The sequence below is a fragment of the Pyrgilauda ruficollis genome, unplaced genomic scaffold, assembly GCF_017590135.1.
Source record: "Pyrgilauda ruficollis isolate IOZ18807 unplaced genomic scaffold, ASM1759013v1 scaffold113, whole genome shotgun sequence".
Lineage (NCBI taxonomy): Eukaryota > Metazoa > Chordata > Aves > Passeriformes > Passeridae > Pyrgilauda > Pyrgilauda ruficollis.
The window spans coordinates 1062789-1086893 of record NW_024509544.1 but is presented as its reverse complement, the minus strand read 5'-3'; the positions used below and the strand labels follow the sequence as shown (position 1 = coordinate 1086893).

Sequence of the window (24105 nt, the reverse complement as noted above, 5' to 3'; positions counted from 1 at the left end):
CTATTGAGGGTAATTTTAGGAGTTTTTTATGAGTAAGGTATTTTTGGAGGGAATTTTTGGGGTTTTATCAGGGCATTTTAATGATTTTTGGGGTAGAAGGAAAGGAAAGTCTAGCACCCCATTGTCTGAGGGGCAGACGAAGGGCTGTGTAGGGGAGGGAACCCCTCCCCACGGGACCTTTCTTCACCTCACCCCCCAGTCCAAGGTCTGGCAGCCCCCCGTGTGAGCAGCTTGTCCAGAGGGGCTAACGGGGGCATCCCAAGTGTCCCTCCAGGAGATAGGGATGCAGAATCCAGCAGGGACCACTGTTATAAATGAGAAGCTCGATTAGGCCAATGTTCAAGCAGCAATCAATTTATTAATTAATATAGTAAAGTATGAGCAATACAGCGCTGGGTACAGTGACACAGCAGACTAACGCGGAGCAGCACACCGGGCACACCAAGACCCGCGGCTCCGCCCGCGCACCGGCACCGGACGCGGCGTGACGCCACTGCCGGAACCGCCTCCGTTCGTCCGCCGCCTCCTTCCGTGCGACCGCCGCGTCCCTTCCGTGCGACCGCCGCTCCTTTCCGTGCGACCGCCGCTCCTTTCCGTGCGATGCCGCCTGCAGCTCCGGCGGGGCTCCGTGCCGGTGCCGGCCATGAGCAAGCGCAAGGCCCCCCAGGAGAGCCCCAACGAGGGCATCACCGACTTCCTCACCGGTAGGTGCGTGCGCTCGGTCGGCTCCGTGGGTGGGAAGGGCCGCGGCCCGGCCGCTCTCACCGCGGTTCTCCCGCAGAACTGGCCAACTACGAGCGCAACGTGAACCGGGCCATCCACAAGTACAACGCGTACAGGTACCGCTGCCCTCCCGCCGCGGCCCCGGCCCCGTGCCCGTGCCGGGCCCCTGCCCGTTCGGGCGCTGACCGGCCCTGTTCCGCAGGAAAGCGGCCTCGGTCATTTCTCGGTATCCGAGCAAGATCCAGAGCGGGGCTGAAGCCAAGAAGCTGGTAGGTGCTCGTGTCCAGGTGTGGGGCAGCCGGAGCGGGGCTGAGGTGCCGGGGAAGCGTGGGGGCAGCCCCGGTTCTGCCAGCGCCTCCTTCCCTGCCCCAGTCAGAGTTCGGGGATGCGGACTGGGGGGGTTTCAGAGCTGGAACTGGGCATCCCATCTGAGCCTCTGCCTGTAAAAATGTCTTTCCTCTTTGCTCTGTTATCCCTTTGTTAATTAAGAGATCTTGAACAGTAAGAATCAAAGCCCTGTTCAAACTTACAGCTTCGGGGATACTTGATCTAGCCCTATAGCCTTTGCATTACAGTGTTTATGCTGTTTGTATTGTACCCTTGAATTCTTGTGCTCTAATATTTTATTGTGGTGTTGGGTGCCCCACAGTTCTTTCTGGACTCTAAATTCTAGGGAGTTTTCCTTGCTGGTGCCTCCTTCCCTGCCCCAGTCAGAGTTCGGGGATGCGGATGAAGTGTGGCCACTGTGGGGGTTTCAGAGCTAGAACTGGGCATCCCATCTGAGCCTCTGCCTGTAAAAATGTCTTTCCTCTTTGCTCTGTTATCCCTTTGTTAATTAAGAGATCTTGAGCAGTAAGAATCAAAGCTTTGTTCAAACCTATCAAACTTGATCTAGCCCTATAGCCCTTGCATTACAGTGTTTATGCCGTTTAGTGGGGGTTTCAGAGCTAGAACTGTGCATCCCATCTGAGCCTCTGCCTGTAAAAATGTCTTTCCTCTTTGCTCTGTTATACCTTTGTTAATTAAGAGATCTTGAGCAGTAAGAATCAAAGCTTTGTTCAAACCTATCAAACTTGATCTAGCCCTATAGCCCTTGCATTACAGTGTTTATGCCATTTATATTGTACCCTTCAGTTCTTGTGCTCTAATATTTTATTGTGGTGTTGGGTGCCCCACAGTTCTTTCTGGACTCCAAATTCTAGGGAGTTTTCCTTGCTTCCCGCAGATAATGACTTTAAGTGATTTTTAAGTTAACTTGTTTGTACTCGCCCCCAATATTTAGGATGGAGTGGGTGCAAAAATAGCTGAAAAGATAGATGAGTTCTTATCCACTGGAAAACTACGTAAATTGGAAAAGGTGAGTATCTTTCTCCTGTTCTGTATTTCTCAATAGCTGCTTTTCTTGATAACTTGCAAAAAAGCTTGTTTGCTCTGCACATTTCTGTTGTTGTCCCTGGACAGTCTTAGGGGTGGTGAACAGAGGAGTGTATGGTAAGTAGAAATCAAGGACTGAGAAGCTCAGCGTGCAGGTCTTCTGTCAGAAGTGGAAATCCTTTGCTGGAAGGCTGTGGAATTTTGTGCTTTAGGCCTGCTGTGCTCCTTAGCATGGCCAGTTGGGTGGTTTTCAGGCTGGGTACATGTGGCATTATTGTGATGCACCATACTGCCCTTGGTACTGTTCTGCAGTGACTTGTGCAAGCCAGAGTCTGACTAAGCTGTTTTGTCTTCTTAATGCTTCTTTTTGTTTGCTTATTGCAAATGGAGTAAAGAAATATTTGGGTTTTACTGTTTTGTTTTTGTAGATTCGACAAGATGATACAAGTGCTTCCATCAATTTCCTGACACGAGTCACTGGCATTGGGTAAAAGTTTCTTGGGGTGTTTTTAGGGCTTTTTTTCCCTTCTGTTAATTTGATAGACTTATGAATAGAATTTGGATGATTGCACATAATAGAATGAGCTTGAGCTGCTGAGGTAATGCCCACACTGACACACTGTAGTCGTGATTACGAGATTGAGTGAGACAAAAGGGTACAGAATGATGAATTACAGACTTTGTGGTAGAGGAGTGGAAGTAGGAATCTTCCTGAGAGAGGAATGAGAGAGATGCAGGTCAAGAATGGAACTGTGGAAGTGAGACTCTGGCCTCAGGGTTTTTGTAAAAGGAGAAGCAGAGCCTTGAAGGAGGCAACAAAACAAAAACAAATAAAAAAACCCCACGAGAACTCTGCTGCAATGTTATTGTGCATTTGGTATTACTGTCTGAAGCAATATTGCCTATTTGCTGTGACTTTTTAAATTTCTTACAATTATACATCACTGTATAGTTATATCAATGCTAAAAAAATGTGCATGGATCTCTGCTGACCAAAAGCATAAACTGGTAATGAGTATGCTGAAAAAAAAGTAAGCATCACAAGCAACCTCAGTTTTAGCTTTAAGAACCTCCACAGCTGTAAATAATTCTGATATCCTGTTCAGTGTGGTAAGGTTCTTGCTGTTCCTGATGCCACATTGCCTTGTCTCTTTGCAGTCCTGCTGCTGCTAGGAAGTTTGTCGAGGAAGGAATTAAGACTTTGGAAGGTAAATGTGAATAGTTCACACTCCAGTGATCTTTTTTTCTGTCAATCTGCCTCTTCTGCTGTGGTAGCATATATGCCCCAGGCTTTTAGGGGGGTGTGTAAGATGCTAAAGCTAGTAGAAAGGCTTAAGGCACTTCATACATATCCAAAGTAAAGTATGTGCAGGTTACATGGAAGGTAACAAAGATTTTGGTTGTTTGGTGGTCTGTTAATTCTTTTTGGAAGTGCTCTGTGCATTTGTGGTTGTCCTATCAGCTGCTGTGTAGGTAGTTTGAAATTCCCTCCTTTGAGGTTGTATTCTCCTTACATATCCTTTACATGCATCATCTTTGCCTTGATGGAAACTTACTCTAAGATTTTTAGTCCTCAGTTAACTATTTTGTTTGGACTTTTTTTCTAGATCTAAGAAAAATTGAGCACAAGCTGACCCATCACCAGCGAATTGGGTTGAAGTAAGCTTTCTTGGGTGCAAGTGCTTGGTGTTTTTAATCACTGCTTCAGACACCAGGATTAATGGAAGGTTACACAGGCTGAGTGAATTCTCTTCTCTCTGTGCTCTACCTGCCTTTCAGCAGTTATTTAGAGCTTTTGTTTCATTCGGGTTGGAAGGTTTAGTCTCCATTCAGAGGGAAGTTAATTTCAAGTGACTTCCTCAGTCTCTAAGATTTTTAGTCCTCAGTTAACTATTTTGTTTGGACTTTTTTTCTAGATCTGAGAAAAATTGAGCACAAGCTGACCCATCACCAGCGAATTGGGTTGAAGTAAGCTTTCTTGGGTGCAAGTGCTTGGTGTTTCTAATCACTGCTTCAGACACCAGGATTAATGGAAGGTTACACAGGCTGAGTGAATTCTCTTCTCTCTGTGCTCTACCTGCCTTTCAGCAGTTATTTAGAGCTTTTGTTTCATTCGGGTTGGAAGGCTTAGTCACCATTCAGAGGGAAGTTAATTTCAAGTAGCTCATGGAGAATCACTTTAGTGAGGCTGTGGAGTTGTTTCTTCACAATCTGCAGAGAAGTGGCCCAGGCTGGTTTTTTATGTGCTGTGACCAAGGTAACCTTTGCATGTCTGAGCTTGAGAATGCTGCACAGAATGTGTCTGTCCCTCAGTATTCATCCTCAGTATTCAGGCCAGTAAATTAGTATTCTTTCCTCTGATATATGTTTAATTGACTAAAATTTTAAGATGCTGCCCCTGCCACTCTTTCAGACACTTCTATTTTTACATTTGCAGATACTTTGAAGATTTTGAGAAAAGAATCCCGAGGGAAGAAATGCTGCAAATGCAGGTAAAAATCTCATTGTTAAGGATGTGATGTACTGATGGCCAGTGGATGACTGGCCACCTCTAAACACACTTCTTTCCTTTTTACCTAGGAAATTGTGCTCCAGGAGATAAAGAAACTGGACCCAAACTACATTGCTACAGTCTGTGGCAGTTTTAGGCGAGGTTGGTACTCTGTGATCTTACCTTTATTTTGGGATAACAAGCAATACAAGTCACTATGTGTGTTGTTCTTGACAGACTCTGTGCTGGAGCCTGGCCTTTCCTGTTGGTGTTGTCTTGACTAGCTGGTTCAGTGATGAGACACCCACATAAATCCTTGCTTCTCCATCCTTCCCCCATAAAGAGTAGTATCTTGTAAGGTGGATTGTTTGCTCTGCTTTTACATTAACAACATTTGTGTTTCATTGCTGTAGAGTACAGCAAGAAATTCTTGGCTATTTTCTTCTGTATGGAGAATATCAACTTCTGATGAAAGAACAAGATTCTTTCACTTTGTTTTTTGTTCTGCTAATATCTCTGACAGTGACCATTCCCTGCTAGAAAACCATGTTTATGAGAAGATGTACATTCAGCAGCATTAGGATACTTTGCCACACACAGAAGGATTTTTCTTTGCTTCTTTCTTGCCTAGGTGCAGAGTCTAGTGGTGATATGGATGTTCTCCTAACCCATCCCAGTTTCACATCTGAATCATCCAAACAGGTGCCTTTCTCAGATGCCAGGGGTCAGAACTGTACATTGCACACAGTCTCAGACTTGTATTGCAGCTTTTTGTGGTTCTGTATTTACTGTAATATTGAACTTCTCTCTTGGATCACCATGTTTATTTTGAGGAGTTATAATTACTTCTCAGGTCCATATATTATGTTGTGTTTCTCTTGCAGAACTAGTCAATATATTTGTTTTTACCCTTCTCTCCTTCCTCTTCCTGTCATACACCCCCTTGAATTCATGTGCTTTAATAATGCAGAACTGTAAAGCTAGCTAGATTAAAGGTAGACTGACTATTTTTTTATGTAGCCATAATCATTTAGATGATAGGAAACTGTCCTGCTGCCCTTGTAATATTTTGGGACTAACCCTGAAGTAGTATTAATGACAGTGTTTGTTTTTTTCTTTTTTTCTTGTGTTCCTTCTATAGATTCATTGTTTAAAAGCTGAATTAGATTTGTCATTTCCAAGTAAAGGCTATCTCACTTTGGGGGTATTGGTGGAAATTGTTTTTATCTTGCACAACTGTAATTTTATTAGCTTTTTCCCAGTATTATTGTTACATTTTTTTCCATTTGGGTCAAATTTCATGTAGAACACTACATATAATTATGATGATGTCCTGTACTTATAGGAGCCTCTGTCTAGTAAATAGGTAAGATATTCTTGTTATTTGTGGAGTAATTTCTTCTTCTTTGTTACCATTGTTCCTAGTCAAAACTTTTGCATCAGGTTGTAGAGCAGCTGGAAAAAGTCCACTTTGTCACAGATATGCTGTCTAAAGGTGACACCAAATTCATGGTAAGAGCTTTTTTTGGTGGTGAAGGATGTTGTGGGGGGATTACTTTTCCTGACAGAAGCTAGGATGAATACAACTGCTTGGGCTGCTGGAGCTGGGGGTGATGTGTGTCTGTTTTTTTAATTGTTCTGCTTGCACCTCAAAAGAATTTCCTGCAGGTATCTCTTAGGGAATACCTCGTGGCAAGATTTCAGTATTAGAAGGTGTACAGATATTTGTGTAGTTCTGAACCTTGCTGACATAACCTTCATCACATCATGTCACTTGTGTCTGTATTGCTGGATGTTTCCTGGAACCTCAGCACAACATCACTTCTTCAGCTGTGCACCAGTGACCACTTCTGTAATTGTGTCCTCAGGATCTTGGAAACATTTAGCTTTCATCTCAGAACTACGTTTACCTGATTTTGTCTAATATATAATGTACTTTTGTCTCCTTTTTTGCCTGTTTTGCTGCAGAACAGATTTAATAGATAAGCTACTAGGTTTAGGATATAATAGGGATTATGTGGGATGCCTAAAGCAAGCAATAAATTACAAGAACACTAATTTTTTAGATCCCATGCTGACAGTGCCAGGCTTTTTTTTTTTCTTTTCTTAACCTGCTGATATTCATACTTACCAAAAAGCCTGATAATAATGAGGACAGGGAAATGAGGATCCTTCCTGGTGCAATAAAAATTCAAGAAGCAGTTCTGTGCCACACTGAACAACAGTTCTCACAACAGTGTAAGATGGTGTTGCACTGCATTCTGATATCTGGCTGTTCTAGCTCAGCAGGGATTTAACTTTGCTTTCCAGGATGGCTGAGGATTGTTTAGAGGTTGTTTAGGGGTGGGGAGGTTCTCAGATCTGTTTAATTTCATCTGAATTTCTCGCTTGCCTTAATTCCTCCCAGGGTGTCTGTCAGCTGCCAGATAAAGAAGATGGAACAGCTTATCCACATCGCAGAATTGATATCCGGTACTGCCTAACCCCCAGCCCAAACCCTAGTTCAGCTCTCTGCTCCAGAGTAGGCATTTGCACCAATTTTTTAATTCAAATCTCTACTACCACGTTCAGAACATGGCATTTGTTAGGTTTCTAAAGCCTTTGCAGTGTGGCAGCCACTGGACAACTGCCAGTAATTACAACAGGTTATTAGCAATAATTTGCTTCAAATCATGATATTCTATTCAGATTCAGAGTCGTGTCCTGTTTTATCATCCTGCTTTGACACTGGTTCTTGGCAGGAGTGCAAGCACCATAACCAGGTAGTGGCTGAACAGCAGTAATTTCTGGGTAAGGGTAGATGTGCTGAACCTTTCTTTCACGTGCATTTCCCTTCCCTTTTGCATCTGGCTTGTGGGAAAATTGAATGTACGGATTTGCAGAATGTAGACACAGGAATACAAAGTAAACCCACACGTGGCTGAACTAGTGAGTTTTAAATGGCCTGTTACTTCTTTGTTGTATATTTGTTCCAAGTCTTCTCTTCTGCTTTTTGTTCTAGGCTCATCCCAAAAGACCAGTATTACTGTGGTGTGCTGTATTTCACAGGAAGTGATATATTCAACAAGAACATGAGAGCTCATGCTCTGGAAATGGGCTTCACAATCAATGAGTACACAATACGCCGCTTGGGCGTTACTGGTCAGTCTGAGTTTTTGCACAGAGTGTTCTTTCTAGTTGTGCACCTTGTGTGATCACCTTCAGTTGGTTGCAGTTGTTTTGGAAATACTTCTGGTAAATGCTGTGGTTTGTGGAATTTTTCACAGTGTCCTTTTTGATGTTGGGCACCGTTGCAGCAAGGAGGGGGAGCTACTTACATACAGGCAGCTCTGTGGCACAGAGTTACCTCTTTGGGCCTCCTAATCTACTTAAAGTCTCAATGATTTAAAGATTTTTTTTTTTCTGTGCTGTGCACAGCACATATTTGGTTTCCTACTCTTCACAGGGTATGTCACGTCCTTCAGTTGCTTTGCTTTGGAGGAGAGGTGACTATATATACCCACACACAATTATAAATTTATTTAACTGCATAACCACATGGCCCCAAAGTTAATTCATGACCTTATTTCCTTTAACACTAATAAGAATCAGTATGTAAACACTATGAACATTTTGCAGAGGGTGGGGAGATCATTCTGGGTGAGTTCCTCAGGTTTTTTACCTACAGCAGTTTTGTTTTAATCTTGCCATGCACTTGGCATTCCTGAATGGTACAGACTTTCCACCTTTCAAATATCCTGTGTAATTTCCTTGCAGGAGTTGCTGGAGAGGCCCTGCCAGTAGAATGTGAAAAAGACATCTTTGACTACATCCAGTGGAAATACCGAGAGCCAAAGGACAGGAGTGAATAACTGACTGCTTGTCTGGGTTCATAGCCTACACAAACATTTTTATAGCTTCTTACAAAGATCTGAAAGTGCACAGTCTTACTTTGAATGTTACTTGAAAAACTCTGTATTACTGATGTCTAAAGCAAGTCCATGGCGCTTGAACAGAACAGAATGTGTCGTGAACAGTAAATCCTGTGAGATTCCATTTTCATACAGGCACAGAATAATTTGGGTTGGTAGGGACCCCTAAATGTCATGTAGTCCAGTCATGAGCAGGGCCATCTTTGACTAGAGAAGATTGCTTAGAGCCCACTCCAATCTGACTTGAATGTTTGTAGGGATGGAGCATCCCACATCTCTCTGTGTATCTTACATATCTGTAGATCCCAGAATGAAAATGCACAGGCTATATCACGAAGAACTCCTGAAGAGCACTAATTTCCAGCTACTCTCTGTCTCCTCACACCTGTGTTAAGTGTGTTGGTGCAGTGCTGATGCTCATGAGTAGCTCCTGTGTACTTACTTCTAAAATCTTTCAGTATGGGCTGTGTGCCAGGGTGGCTGTTCTCCTGCTGCATGTGAATTTTGTTACTGGCTGTGTTGTACTATTGATTGCAGTGCTCTGTGCTTCATTTGGCTTGCTCTGATTAATTGATGCATTGCTACTGCTCCTGTAGATTCAACCTGCCCTTTTTTTTGTGTGCAAACCTGTCAAATCTTATTTTGCACCTCCCCTCCAATTGCTGGGAAAGGGAATGAGTATTTTGGTCTCTTCAAGAATGCATTACTAGTTGTACTTGGGACAGGGATTCTGATGGTTAGATTTTTTTTTTTTAATATAATTTTCAAAGTAGTAAGCTACTAGCTTCCATGTGTTACAGAGCATGAGCATGGAATTTAGTGCTGCTGCTCTATTTGAATACTGTGTCTTATTTTCATCTCGCTTAAGCTTGCAGAACAACTCCATTTTCAACTTGTTATACAAGGAGAGTTGATCAACCTTAGTAATGGAGATTACAGGCTGATGCTCTTACTTATCTATTTATTTTCTTCCATTTTTCTTGTTAGGAGTTTTAATTAATTTCTGGGAGTGTTCCCTGGTGCTAATGCATGCAGTAGTATGTAAGAAAACTACAAGTTAACTTGGTACTATATGAAGTATTTTGATGCCTCATTGTAAAAATAGACACATAGCTGATAAATATTTAGTATTTTCTTCTTCAGTAACCAGTAGGAATAAACAAATGGAATATTCCATCATGAATGTGTAGTGGCATTTGATTATTGTTCTATTTGCTGTCATTTCAGAAGATCAAAAAGCGTTTACCACGTTTACAAATGTTTCCTGGGCAGCACAAAGCATTGCCCTGATGCATTCTCCATCCTCCTCAACAGGTAGACCAGAAGACTGCTTTGTCTTTTGTCAACAAACAGAATTTGTTGGCTTTGCAGTCCTCTCTCCATAAAACTGCGAATTCTTCTATGTGCAGAAAACCAAAAGGGCTCCTTCAGAGAGCTTGATTGTTTTTTGTGAATTATATAAATATGCATTGTGTCTTTTTTTTTTTCCCTCTGCTTTCTCACCTGACTCCCTCTATCTCAGTTCAGTTCTTATCTCAGTCTTTTCTTCTAGATTTGTACCAGCTACAAGATTTCTGGTAATTTTAGGAGGCAATAGCTGCAAACCTTGTCACGGGGAATCTGTAACTGGGCATGTACTATACGCTTATTTGGGTGCACAACCTTATTTATGTGCAGAATAACAGAATTTGTCAGCAATACTAGCTGCACCATTCCAGCATATTCCACCATATCCAGCTAGTCAGCGCTTTTGTCCCAGACGAAGTATTAATTTAAGATTGGGTGGGCCCGTCCCCTTCCTTCCATTCGGGGCTGTAGCGGCCCTGAGGGGTTTGTCTGTGCAGAATTTCCGAATTCTGACACCGAGAGAAGGAGGTTTGTTGATAAGGCAGGTAAAGAGTTTGCAGAATTTCTGAATTCTGACACCGAGAGAAGGTTTGTTGGTAAGGCAGGTGAAGGGTTTGGGGAGAACCTCCGGTGCCCGCGGTCTCTGACAGGCCGGGTGAGGCAGGGCCCCGCTGCAGCTCTGTGGGCGCGGGGCCTGCGGCACCGAACAGCCCCGCAGGCCGCTCCGTCCGCCCGAGGCACGGGCTCGTACCGGGAGCTCCGGGCCCGGCTCTGCGGCACCGAACAGCCCCGCAGGCCGCTCCGTCCGCCCGAGGCCGTGCGCAGCGGCGGCGCCGCGCATGCGGACGTGGGGGCGCCGAGAGCCGTACCGGAGGCAGCGCGGGCGGCAGGTAGCGCCGGGGCCGCGGCGGGGGTCAGGGCCGGGCCGGGTGGGGCCGGGCCTCGCCGCGCTGTCCCGCTGGAGCCCGGTGCTGCCCTCTGGGCCTCGGCGAGGCGGAGGCGGGCGTCCCCCGAGTCACCTTGCGGCGGCGGGGCTGGACGTGAGGCCCGAGGGGGCGGCGGCCGCTGGCTCCGGCGGCAATTCCTCGCCCGCAGGCCCGGGGGCTGCCCTAAGGGCAGGCCCGGCACGCGGGCCGCCTCTCTCTCCGAGACCGGGCGGTCTCGCTAGTTGCTCCGCGTTCTCGGCCGGGAGGCTCGGACCCATGAGGCGGCTGCGAGCGAGCGTTCCCCCGGCGCCGGTATTCCGGCAGGGAGGGGAAGGGGCGCGGAGCGCGCCCGCTCCGTTACCCGTTGCGTAACGGGGGCAGCGGCGGGGCGGGGGCGGCGCTCGCGCTCCCGGGGCCGCGCGGCCGCCGCCCCGCCGGCTCCGCCGCCAGAGGTGCGTGGCGGAGGTCGTGGGCAAGGCCGCGTCCCTCAGGAAACACGGAACCGCCCTCACGGATATTTCTTGTGCAAGGATTATTTTTTTATTTAATTTAATTTAATTTTTTTTTTTTTTTTGTTGGTTTTGGTTTTTATTCCGCGGACCGACGCGTGTGTTCTTGTGGTTCTTTTCCCCGCTCCGCGCTGTGCTTTGTCAGCTGTTGCCGTGGCATCTGGTTGATTGAAATTTAATGTTAAGAGCTGTGAAACCTCAATTCTTGTAGATAAGTCTCTTGTGCAAGTAGAGCTGCTTGTTGTTAGCAAAGAATTGATGTGTTTCAGTATGAGAATCTCTTAATACTGTCTAAATGCTTGCATAAAATTTAATATACACATTTAAACACTTAGAACACAGAGGATACAGCTGCATAGTGTAAAGAGAGTGAACAGGCTTGCAGATGTCTCAATAGCCTCATTAAAATGAGGCGTAAACACAAGAGGTGGTCATCCAAAAAGGTGACATTTAGGTTGAGAATATGCTGAACAGGATGGTGAGGTCCTCCTTTACTTCAGGTGTGTGCAGTGAAGCTGCTGTGGAGAGCCCCAAGAGTGCCAAGCACGGTTGTAATTTGTCTCTCTAAAGCCAGAGTGTCCACAGACTTGAGCATGAAAGACAGAGCATGGCATGTTTTCAGAAACTGGAGTGAGGGGTTATTATTTAAGCTCTTGTTTGATGTAAAAACCTCAGTGTAATTTTAAAGTTAGAATAGACTGATCTCTTTCAAGCTCTAAATCAGTCAGTCCCAGCTCCCAGAGTGGAGCCATTCTGAAGCTTTTGGGTTATGTGGTTTGGAGGCCAGCTACAAATCCATGATCATGGAGTGTTCTGTAATCTTCCCATGGGCTCCAGATCTCCTAAGCCACAGGTATGTATGGAACTATAGAATATCCTGAATTGGAAGGAACACACAAGGACCAGCAAGCCTGTGTACTGATAGATACACACTGCAGGTTAGTTTTAAATCACTGAACAAAGAGTGCTTGTAAACTGTGCTGTGTAAATTGCCCAAGCTCTTCATTTTAGGAAGGGCTGTCTGTCTGAAAAGCAGGACAGTAGTGTTGCATTTGCAGCAGGGAAACTGAGTACACCAGTAAGCAGCTAAAATGGTGGAAGACAAGTGATAACTTAAGTACTTCCACATGTCTTGCTCACATCATTGCTTTTAAGATTAGTCTTTCAGTTTGGTATTAAAAAATGGGGGGTCAGGGATTTCTGATGTTGGGTGTTGCAGAGAAAAATACGAACAAATGCAGCAGCAGTAGGAATGGAAAGAGTTGTCCTTAAAATCTAATGAAAGGAGCATCTTTTATTCCTTTTATACCATCTTTTATACCTTTTCTATTCTGGAGCAGGTGTGCCTTTACATTTATGCAAGCTTATTTTAGAGGAGGAAGACTAATTTTCCACTGGTGAAGAGTTTGCCTACTTCTTTACTGTGGGTTTTTTGATGCAAAAATCCCTAAATTGTGGTGACTAATAAAATGTATCATCTGCACTGCACTATTACATGCCCATCCTTTTGAGTTATGTTCTCCCCTGTAGTTCTAACAATATTAGGAAGTGTACACCTATTAGCAAATTTAGTTTTTGCTCACTGATGGCTACTGGACAGTATACAGAGATCTCTTTCATATTTTTCACATCTGTGAAAAAGCTTTCTATGAAGTTACAAGTGCAGATGGAAGTGACATCTGTTTTCCTTTGGAATTGTTAAGCGTTGACCTCGTTTGTCACTTGAGGTCCCTTTCAGAATGGGTCCAAAAAATGTGATACCATTGCTTTTGGTATCACAAAAGCAACGTTTCCTCATTATCAGAAGAGCAGTAAGGTCCCCATGAGTTATTTTTGCAGTGTAAGACTGTGAGGCCAGCATATGTAGTGGAGTGTAATAGCTGGGGTTCAGTGATTCTAAATAATGGATTGGCTTTCATAAATTCTTTGAATCAAAGCTTGTTTTGCACAAAGCAGCAATGATGCAAGGATGATTTTGATGAACATTCTTCAAAGATCTGGCAGTTCTGAGTTGGTGACATACTCAGAGACTACTAATCATAGATGTTTATTAATGCTTTGGCTATAGTTTACATTTTATGCTGTTCCAGCTAAGATTCTTAGAGCTTCCCTTGTGTTTCAGATCCAATGGCTGTTCCACCGTCATACTGTGACTTGGGAAAGTCTGCCAGGGATGTTTTCAACAAGGGATATGGTAAGTAAGATGAGGATGGTTTGATCACCTTTCATATTTTTTCCTTAGGCATCTTGAAAATGCCTGTAAGAACACAAGTACCTCAGATTCCCTCATACCCTACCAGCAGAGCCCTGGAGCATGTGTGGCAGTAAACAGGTTCCTGAGGAAGAGTGACCTTTATGTCAATCAGAATAGCCTGTTGTTAAAGCTGGAGTGCATATTTTCACAATATTTGCATTTGTCCCTTTTCTGGAAACAGAAAATGATGATTACTAGATGATACTAGAAAATGTTGATTTTTTTTTTGAATCTGAGTTTGTGTGCAATAAAGATTTCATTTGTATCCCAAATCCATATGCTACATAAAACTAAAATGCACTGTGGTCTGCTCTCTCCCACCCTGGAGTTCAAGCTTTGCTAAAAATCACCTCAAGTTCCCTGCTTTAGAGTCAGTTACTTCAAGCTTTTCTACTTAGTGCAAGGGCCAGATATTTCCCTAGATTCAGAGTAGACAGAAAAGGAAGAAAGCAGTAGCACTTCTGTATATGGCACTGATTAAAGTAAGTTGAAACTTTTTTTTTTTGGAGTGGAGAAGAAGAACAATTTCCTGCCCTGAAATCAGAAATAAAATGTAAACTAAATAAATCAGAATTGTATTGATGGGTCCCAGACTGCAGGTAGCTACAGAAGGTGGAGATACTTGATGGTTGGTGTCTGTTATGATTATAAATTATGAAGCAACATACTCTGAGTTGTCAGAATTCCTTCAGTCATTCCTCTCCTAACCCTCAATATGTTCAACAACTGTTTAAACATGAAAACTGTTTCAGGTCAGTGTACCCTACCTGGCATGCTTTGATTGTGTTGGAAATAAGCCTTGTTTGTATCTTTCAGTGAAACAGATGCTGTGTGCTATTTTATTTTCAGGATTTGGAATGGTCAAGTTAGAGTTGAAGACCAAGTCTTCCAGTGGGGTGGTAAGTATTGGGGACTTTAAACACCACCAGCACAGCAATGGAAGGACAAATTCCTGAGCTGGTAACAAGTATTATAACTTGCTAGCAGGTGTTGCTTGTCTCTTTTATTTCTTATTTTTAAACTCATAGCTGAGATTTCTACAATAGTATGAAGCTGATATAGCAGTACTTTTTCTCCTGTGGCATGCAAGAATTTTTATTCACTTTTTTGTTACTTTCCTGCCTGTTCCATTGACACATCCCAAACATGAGTCTCTTCATAGCTCACATTTCTACTTATGAATGCAATTGACTTTTCCTGCAGTTGCTAGTTTTCATAGGAATTTTAGTCCAGAGGGACTTCTATCCAAAGGTCAAGGGACAAGTAAGCACTGGAGTTTAATTAACTGTGTTTTCACTCATTTCCACTGTGCTTAAAATCCAAGATTTAATTAAAACTGAAAACAGTCCTGCAGTATCCTGTATGTAGAATTTGAGAGCTTAAGTAGGCTTTAGCATTCCAAGTAACAAGAATATCCAGTGATCCCCATTTTAATGATGGAGAAGTGAAGCTTCCTCACAATTTCACAGGAGGGCTGGCAAAACTAGGAATGGGTGTCATAATTTTGATCATTAACCACAGGCATACATTATGTACTAGATAACATTTTTCTTACACTGAGTTCTGCCTGTCTTACCTACCACTCAGTGCTGTTCTGATTGGTAAGGCAGGTTGCTTCTCAGCCTGCTTTTGTAACCACATTTGCCTGAGCTCCCTCTTTCTCTTGCATTCTTATCTTGCAAAAGTGTAAGTCCTTACTTCTGTATTACTGTATTCTGCTCAGTTGAGCTTTTGAGATTACTTGCATTGTGCAGCAGGAACGTGTGGGCACGAGGAACTGGGTGGTCTCCATACTCTGGCTGCCACTGACATCTGACATCTCTTGATAGGCAGTTTTCCTAGCTGGAAACAAAATGCTAATAGTTAATTTTGCTGTCTTTTGATTGTGATGGAACATGAACAACTGTATTAAGTTCTAAAATGGGCTTTTTCTTTTCCATGCAATTTTCTTTGGATGTTTATCCAGTTGGTAAGAATGGTGGCTGTTTTATTGCTTTGTCTGACAAGGCTTTCTGTGCTGCATTTCTAAGTCATTTGTAAACTGTTGAATTGTTTTTTGTTGTGTTGTTATTCATGTTATACAGTTTGTGTCCATAGCCCTAGATCTGCTGTATGATCCATGTATGTAAAGCCATTTGCAATCTTTGTCCAACAATCCACAGCAAGAACGCTGTAAAAACAGCAAGAGGGCAAACAAGAGAGATGTGTTATTGGTACAGTTGTCTCTTGCTGCAGGTTTTGAGCTTGTTAGTGATTCTGATGCAATAATAATAGAGTTTTGGGGATGGAGATGAATTTAGGAACAAAGCATGAGATCTAATTCATACATGGGTACTAATAGTACCTCAGATTGTTACAACACAAACGTTTGGGTGTTTTTCCTGTGGACTGAAAAAACCACAGTGATAGTGTCTGTTGATGATAACTGTTTCATAGATTGCAAGTGGTTTTGCCTACTCAGTGCATGGCATTCCTGTAGATGCTGGGCACTATGAACTAGATGGACAATGAGAAGCTGTGCTTAACTGCTGATACAGACTGGTGTGTGACATGGAGTCAGAATGAGTTTGATTTTTCAGCTACAAAAACTTCAAGAAATTACGGGTTGGTGAGATGTTCTGGTTTACACAGGTAAAGACTGATGGCAGCAGACTTCTGTCTCTGTGGTGTCTGCTTCCAGAAGCAGATTGAGTTCTTGATGCCTGACAAAATGCTTTGGCTTTTGATCATAGGACAATGCATGGGTTTTTATTTCCTTTGGCTTTGAGACTAATGTTCACAATCTGTCCTTTACTTGATCTGAGAAAGAAATTAAGCTTTTTTAATCAGTTTCCTGTTCAAAGATTATAAGTTACTTCTGAATTCTGATGCAGGTTTGCCACATCTTTACACTGAATTTGTGGAAATGACATTAAACACTGTATGGAAATTATGTCTTAAAGTAGTCTTAACACATCCTGACTTCTGTCACATGTTTTGGTAGCTGGCTAGATGTGTTATAATAACTGCTGTGCTGTTGCAGTAGTGCATTATGTTAAGTAAGTGTCTCCTCCTGCCCCAGCAGCATCCCTCACCAGCCCAAACTGTGTGTAAGGAATGTGATCTGTCTCCCTAGCACTTCACAACCATTTGAAGACAGTCTTTGTATCCTTGTATGCTCTGCAAAGTCCAGAATTGTCAAAGTAATATACATCCAGGAGCACAATCCTGGAATGAGAAGGATATGGAATGTCAGGGTCCCAAAGCTTGGATATGTTGGAAATGGATCCTGCTGTCTCTTAAGCACTGTATCTTTCAATACTTAAACTTCAAGAGAGACAAAACTTGTAAATATAGTGACAGATTATTTATCTTCCTTCAAGGGAGATACTGGAGAGCTGAGGATAACAAATAAGAGCAGTTCTCAGACACTTCTTAAAGCCTAACTCATACATCCTGAGCTCACTACTGTGGCCATGTGCCTGTTCACTGCTTAATCCTCAGCTGTGCATGAAGCACTGAGCAGACTGCCTCTTGAGCTATTCCAGGAGAGATGTGTATTGAGATTTCAAGTCCACTAAAATAACAGGAAGCTCTGGTGTGTGAAGAATTGACTGAACAGCATATTACAAAACACATGTTACACAAAATTCAAAGTGGTTGGTTCCATTGCACTGCTGAGTGAAGGAGCAGCCTGACAGAGAGATATCCAGGTGCTCAGGTCAGGTTACTTTCTGATAAAGGAGAAAAGGTCTGCAGTTTGAAGGTGCCTTATGAAGGGTGACTTAACTTCTAAGAGGAGTTACTGGCTGAAGGAATGAAAGAGAAGTTGTGGGGGGAGGTACTAAAGTCATCACTACAGTGATGAAGAGTCTAAATGACAACAGCATAAATGGTAGGGGGAACCACAATGTTAGGGTGCAATGGTCAGTATGAAAAGCATCAGTTCTCCAGAAAACATTGTCACTGCTGAAACATGGGAAGGGGGAAATTATTACAATGCAGAAACATACAAGGTGTTCAGAGAAGTGTGAGAAAAGACTTTTTTTCTTTTTCCTATTCACCTAACTTTATGTAGGATTGCTTTTCTTAAGGGGGAGCAGATTTCCAGGACTGCAGCAGGTGCTTTTTCATCCACAATTGGGACAGTACTAGTAAGATGATAAAGGGAATATTAGAGGATATTGTGAAGAAAAATCCAGGAATATATACAGCTTTGTATCCCAAAGTCACGTGAAGGCACAGAACAAATTGTGGAGCATTGAAACAACTGCTACTTTGGCAGTGGAAGTCAGAAAAAGGACTTTCTGATGCATAAGCTTGGGAAAAAGTGTGGTAAAGTTAAGATGGGGGATAGCAAGTAATCAAACCCCCATGATGAGAAGTGAATGAAGGTGTCAGGTTTTTGTGTAACACTGCTTTTGCCAACCTAGGCAAGTTCCAAGGCTCTATCAGTACACTCAATAAAAGAAATATTCAGAACAGGAATGCCAGGAGTAGCATTTTGTGACACAAAAGAAATTGTTTTAGGTGGGGATAGAGAAGAGGAGATGATGATTTTGAGGGTTCTGTCAAAAGGCCTAAGGATGTGAGTGCTGGCACTTGACAAGTGGAAAAACTGAATGTAATTAAATATAAAGAATGCTAAAACATGACCCTGTGATTAGCTCAGTTGATTAGAGCATGGTGCCAGTAACACCAAGGTTGTGGGTTTGATCTCCATATGGGCCATTCCCATAAGAGTTGGACTCATGATCCTTCTGGCTCCCTCCCAGCTCAGACTTTTTGGTGATTCTGTGATATTTGCTCTTGACAGGAATTCACTGCAACCGGTTGTTCCAACACGGACACAGGCAAGGCTTCAGGCAGTCTAGAGACCAAATACAAGGAGAAATGCCATGGACTTACATTCACTCAGAAGTGGAACACAGACAACACATTGGGAACAGAAGTTTGTGTCGAGAATCAAGTAAGACCAAGTAGATACTTTGGAAATGTTTCTGCATCTGGTATGAGACAGTATTGAGATGAACAGAAAACACTGGAGAATGAAAATTGCACAAAAGTAGCTGGAGTGTTAAAAGAGGTTCCATGGATTTGCAGAACACACAGGCTGGGAGTGGGGGGTGCTAGGTAATGATTTGGGGGTACAGTTACTGCAGTTACAGGTGTGTGGAATTACCTGGCTAGTTGAATGAACCTAACTGTGTAGAACTGTCACTGCTGCAGCCAGGCAGGGAAACCAAAGACAGGTCTCATAACTTTAAATGCTTTAATGTATAAGAATTCAAATTGACTGCCTTGAGATTGAATATATTTTGTAAGGTTGAAGAGAAAGATGAATGTTTGCAGCTTGGCACTGCTTACACAAAGGGTTGCTAGCATGCAGCACTCTCAAAACACATTTTTGACATCAACAGGTTTATGCCTTTCACTTAATGCTTCAAGTATAAGGTAATGATGCCAAAGATAGTAAAAATGCTGTAGTGCCATCTGCCATGTATGGCCATTCATGTGTGTACTTTCACATGTGCTTTAAAATGGAGAGTGCTGTCTAGCTCATAACAAAGGTGGGGGAGAATGAGATGGGTATGTGCTTTGCCTGGAAAGAAGGACTGTGTCTCAACAGAGTATCTGTGGATTATGAGAGAGATTTCTGAGCTGTTTTTGCTATAAAGAATAAGGAAACATGACTTGAGTAGTTTTCTTTCTGTCATTATTGTGTGAATAATTTTCTTGTTGTCAGCACTAGATCTGTCAACTTGCTATATGTAAAAACAGGAAGTTTTTACAAAATCTATGCTGTTAAAGGGCTTTCATGTGAGAAGAAAAAGTCCTATTTCCATCCTTCATCATGCAGCATCTTCAGATTTCGTTGTAAATAATGAGGGACACATTATAGTTCTATGTTGTTTTCTCTTTAGACAGGAAATAGAGTTCTAGTAGTGGAATATAAGAAATTATATTTCAACTGATTTTTCAGCAGATGTGTATTTTTCTTTGCAGTTGGCTGAAGGGTTGAAGGTGGTTCTTGACACTACATTTGTACCAAACACAGGGTAAACATTTTCTATTACCTTTATCTACAGACTTCTAGAATTTCCCATAACTTTTAAAAATACTTCATTCATTGTGTAAAAGTTCAGCATTTATTGGAGAAGATTCTGCAGTCACTGGCTGATACTTAACTCAGAAGGATAAGTTCTGCTTGAAAGCATTCTTCAGCTTTTTGGCCAGTGGCAAATTTACTGTTTTGCAGTAGGTACTAACCTCTAACTCTCCCCTTAAACAACTAGGTCTTCATGTTCTGGACAGTCCTAAGGCTGTCAAGTCAGGAAACCAATTTTATTTTTTTTTTTTGCTGATGCTTTTGGCCAGAATGTTTGTGCACAATTGAATGAGGAGGTAGAATGGGCAGTGGAATAGCACTTAGTTGACTTTCTCAATTCTCATGTACTTAAATTTAGTAAGTAGTAGAGCAGAGGAGGGGTGTTTATGTCTGAATAATGCACAAAGATTGAGATTGCTTTGCAAATAAGGACTGGTACTAATTTATTGATGGGGAGAGCCTGTCAGAAGACTCTTGAGTTTGAAATACTCCTTGGGTATGAGGAATTAGAAGCTAAGTCAAAAATGAGACCCCAGGCCTAGGTGTGAGCTACAGGCTGCAGCACAAGTGTTCTGCCATGTCTTGAGTGGAAGAGAAAGGAGGGTGGGGGGAGAATGAAAGAGGTGGTGAAGTTTTGTCGTGGTTGTGTTTGAATTGGTAGCAAATTCAACAGAGACACACACTGGAGAGAGGAAGAGGTATCACAAGAGGGCCAGAAAAAGGCAGACTTAGGTGGATGATGTCTGGAGGATGAAGAAATCTGGTTTTGCTAGAGACTGGTACACAGCAGTGAAGGAAAAAAAACAAAAAAAAGCACAAAGAGGGAACAGTGGAGAGAACCAAACAGGCAGAAATTCACTGAAAGACAGCCTTTGCTGCAGGTGTATGGATGCTCCTGAAATAAACTGATGATGCCATAATGCATTACACTCACAGAGAAAAAAAAAAATTGAAACCAGATGGCTTTTAAAGCATTAAGGAGAAACAATATTATCTTTCTTGCTTCTTGAGGATTGTGTGGAGTTGGAGGTGGTGGGGGGAAAAGTGGCACCAGGTGAATATACATAGAATTATCCTTATCCTGTGCCCTCTTCAGCAGCAGTTCAGTTTTGGGTGGGGAGCACAGCAGTTTCATTAACTGGCCTCGAGAAACATACATATTGGAATAAAAATACATATATTACATTACTGTGGGTAAAACTGCATGTTTCTGCAGGAAGAAGAGTGGCAAGTTGAAGACCACCTACAAAAGAGATTATGTACACGTAGGCTGCAACGTAGACATTGATTTCTCTGGACCAACTGTTTATGGCTGGGCAGTGGTGGGCTATGAAGGTTGGCTTGCTGGCTACCAGATGGCTTATGATACAGCCAAATATAAGATTTCACAAACTAACTTTGCCTTGGGATATAAGGCAGGAGACTTTCAGCTGCACACTAATGTGTAAGTATTACCTGAGCCTAGAAAAACATCAGAGGAGCCAAACTGTAGGGATAGTTAGCAGTAATGGCCTTAGGTCAAAGGTGGGTGAAGGGAAGGGGATGCTGATTTGTTTCCAATTAATTTATATTCAGTGTTTTCATTTCCAGTACAACTAAAACAGGGGCAACTTCCCATCTCTTGGCTGTCTTGACACCTTGTTTCAGAATAATTTTGGGGTTTGTATATCTGAGATGGTGATGTAAAGGCCCTTTATGATAATTTGTAATTAAAAGCTGTGAGCTTTAACTAATGTAATGGCACGAGACAAAAAAGCCTTCAATTAAACTACTGTACCTTCTCCCCCTCTTCATCAGACAGAAAGTTCCTCCCTCAGAAATGGCCAAGATGAAGCACAAAGGCAGGTGTAGCACTGTTTGTTTCCAGCTGTCATCCCTGCACAGCTCTAGTCTTGGCATTCAGATGGCCTGAGATGCTTTGAAGATGATGTATTTAAACAGTTGTAATGCAGCAACATGGTTTTCAGTCTTATTCCCATAACTGAAGTCTCCTTTGTGTGTCACTGCACAGTGGCAGTGACCACTGTCACTTATCTGGGTGGGTTGTTGGTTTTTTTTTTTTGTCAGAACCTCAACCTGTAGGTCTCTGGCTGTTGGAAAGTCCTGTTCCATTCTGCAAACAAAACATGTTTTGTGTAAAAAAATATGAGCAGCAGTCTGCCAGCTCCAGCTCAGGGAAGTATTGGATCTCCTGGTTCAGTTTAGGAGATAATGATCAAATGATTGTGGGGAAGGGAAAATCGAAGGAGTTACTAAACATACTTGCATCTGTTACAAACAGGAATGATGGCACTGAGTTTGGTGGCTCTATTTATCAGAAGGTTACTAGTAAGGTTGAGACATCAGTCAATCTTGCATGGACTGCTGGCAGTAACAACACACGTTTTGGTATTGCTGGGAAGTACCAGGTGGATGACAAGACTTCTGTTGTGGTAAGAATTTTGTTACAGAAATGAGTATTTCAAGCTCCCCTAAATACTGAAATTTCGTGTTATGAAGCAGTTTTTTTAGCTAGTTACTGAGGAAGTATGGTAGATTGCAAACTGTGGCTTCTGTTGTGGTTCAGTTTTAAATTGGGACCTCACACATCACATTTGTGAAATTATTGGGCAAAAGAAGTCCTAAATATAATCTTGTCCATAGTGAATTAGTCCAACTAGCATGCTTGGAATAGTGTGCTGAAAAATGTATTTTAAAAGGTAATAAAAGGATGCAGTGTCCTTTTAATTCTGAAATCCATAATGTAAAACCGTATTGTGGTTACAATGGTGGGAGTTCAGCTGAGCTTACAGCCCTTCCCAAGTAAGTTAACCCTTGAAAGTCAGCTGACATGTGAGTGTTTTAACTGAGAACTGAAGTAACAAGCATTGATGTGTCAAAACAACAATTAGTTCCAGGGCCACTGAACCAAAATTAAAGATGAGAAATGCTATTGTAAAGAGCTCAAAACATAGTAATGCAAAAAGGGCAGTGCATATTCATGTATTTCTTGCTCATTGCAAGAAAAAAATCATTCCTGAGTGAGGTGAACAGACTCTGAGGAACTGTAGTAAGTAGCTCTTTAAAGGAAATAAAGACATAATAGAGGAGGCAGTGAACAGCATGGCATTCTGTGCAGGACTACCATTTGCTTAAGATGGAAACTCCTGAGAAAAGGAAAAGATTGGAACATGCTTCTAATAGAGGTTGGTCTACAAGTAGCTGAAGAGTGTTAGTGCATAAGGCCCCTTCTCAGGGCACTGGGACACTTCTGTATGAATACTTAAGTATTCAGTTTATGAATACTGTGATTTTTTTTGTCTTGTAGGCTAAAGTGAACAATGCCAGCCTCATTGGAATTGGTTACACTCATGCCCTCCGACCTGGTAAGTAATTCTCACTGCAAATGAGCAAATAGGGTTAAGTGCTACACTATGGTTTAATTCACTGCTTTAATTGTGTTTAAGAACAGAACAGATGAACAAAGGAGCTAGGAGTCTTTACACAGACTCAGAAGTAAAGGGTGTCTGTGTACACAAGTTCCTGTGGCAGCTAAGCCACATTAGTGAGGTCAGGTACCTGAGGCAGAGAGTCCAGGCACCTCAGTGTGTGATGGTTCTCAGGACTTGCTTTTACAGGTGTAAAGCTGACACTCTGAGAGTGTGTGATGGTTGTCATGACTTGCTTTTACAGGTGTAAAGCTGACACTGAGAGTGTGTGATGGTTCTCATGACTTGCTTTTACAGGTGTAAAGCTGACACTCTCAGGCTTGATTGATGGCAAGAATTTCAGTGCTGGAGGTCACAAACTCGGGCTGGGATTTGAGCTGGAAGTTTAATGCAGCTTTAAGTAAAACAACTGGTGGTGCTCTGGAAGATGAAGGAAAAGTGTACCCCGTGCATTTCAGCCTTAATATTACTCTGAAATTTGAAGAAGTGTGAACTTTCTACTCTTCCCAAGAATGACTTTAACCCAATGCTGAAGTCCAGAGTGTGCCAGCACAACAAAGGAAGACACATGAAGGCATGCATGGAAGTTGTGATGTTTGTGCCACATTTCAGTTTCCTGTATTTTAAATCTGTTTCAAAAAAAAAAACAGAAGAAAATCCAACCTCTCCCCACTATTGTATTGCATTTTGCATGTCCTATACTTCACAGCCTTTTATAAAAGGAGGTCTCTGTGCTGTAGTGGAAATTTGGGGTTACATCAGAATGAAATAAATTGGTCATGGTCAGAACACAAGGTTGACATGTGTTGACTCTCACAAAGTTTCCATCCATCTGGGTTTTTTGGTATTTTTTTTTCTTTTCATGCAGCTTTAAGCATGGTTAATAGATAATCTGCAAATGCTTTGTTACAAGATACCTGTACACTGAAGATTTCCTTCTCCTGTAGTTTCTAGGATAACATTCTTACACCTCTCATGTTTTAGAGACCTGCACAGTGAAAGCATCTTTTTCCATTAAAGTGTTATTGAGCGCATCAAAAAGAGCAAACCAAAA

The 24105-nt window shown here is 42.4% G+C and overlaps 2 protein-coding genes across 5 annotated transcripts; both read left to right on the top strand.

Annotated features, from left to right (window-relative positions):
• Window positions 1-344: 344 nt before the first annotated feature.
• POLB (DNA polymerase beta) lies at window positions 345-9675 on the top strand. Of its 2 annotated transcripts, none has more exons than XM_041478357.1 (14): window positions 345-704; window positions 782-839; window positions 926-992; window positions 2006-2080; window positions 2526-2584; window positions 3256-3305; window positions 4014-4065; window positions 4535-4589; window positions 4678-4750; window positions 5220-5290; window positions 6014-6100; window positions 6996-7060; window positions 7590-7729; window positions 8345-9675. In XM_041478357.1, exons 1-14 carry the CDS (start codon window positions 644-646, stop codon window positions 8437-8439), a joined length of 1008 nt encoding a protein of 335 aa, XP_041334291.1. In that variant the 5' UTR covers window positions 345-643; the 3' UTR covers window positions 8440-9675. The 2 variants fall into 2 exon arrangements, with proteins under 2 accessions (XP_041334291.1, XP_041334282.1); XM_041478348.1 differs by lacking the exon at window positions 4014-4065 and adding an exon at window positions 3705-3756.
• A 984-nt stretch (window positions 9676-10659) lies between these two features.
• Window positions 10660-23845, top strand: VDAC3 (voltage dependent anion channel 3). Of its 3 annotated transcripts, none has more exons than XM_041478397.1 (10): window positions 10660-10736; window positions 13404-13475; window positions 14385-14434; window positions 15502-15504; window positions 18331-18483; window positions 19521-19573; window positions 20840-21067; window positions 21905-22055; window positions 22931-22988; window positions 23349-23845. In XM_041478397.1, the coding sequence occupies exons 2-10, from the start codon at window positions 13409-13411 to the stop codon at window positions 23438-23440; spliced, it is 855 nt and encodes a 284-aa protein (XP_041334331.1). In that variant the 5' UTR covers window positions 10660-10736; window positions 13404-13408; the 3' UTR covers window positions 23441-23845. The 3 variants fall into 3 exon arrangements, with proteins under 3 accessions (XP_041334331.1, XP_041334346.1, XP_041334338.1); XM_041478404.1 differs by lacking the exon at window positions 10660-10736 and adding an exon at window positions 12111-12134; XM_041478412.1 differs by lacking the exon at window positions 15502-15504.
• Window positions 23846-24105: the final 260 nt, after the last annotated feature.

Coding starts and splice junctions, on each gene's coding strand:
- POLB (XM_041478357.1), top strand. CDS start 644: ATGAGCAAGCGCAAGGCCCCCCAGGAGAGCCCCAACGAGGGCATCACC. Junction 5,291..6,013: donor CATCTGAATCATCCAAACAG/GTGCCTTTCTCA, acceptor CATTGTTCCTAG/TCAAAACTTTTGCATCAGGT. Junction 7,730..8,344: donor ACGCCGCTTGGGCGTTACTG/GTCAGTCTGAGT, acceptor ATTTCCTTGCAG/GAGTTGCTGGAGAGGCCCTG.
- VDAC3 (XM_041478397.1), top strand. CDS start 13,409: ATGGCTGTTCCACCGTCATACTGTGACTTGGGAAAGTCTGCCAGGGAT. Junction 19,574..20,839: donor ACATTTGTACCAAACACAGG/GTAAACATTTTC, acceptor ATGTTTCTGCAG/GAAGAAGAGTGGCAAGTTGA. Junction 22,056..22,930: donor ATGACAAGACTTCTGTTGTG/GTAAGAATTTTG, acceptor TTTGTCTTGTAG/GCTAAAGTGAACAATGCCAG.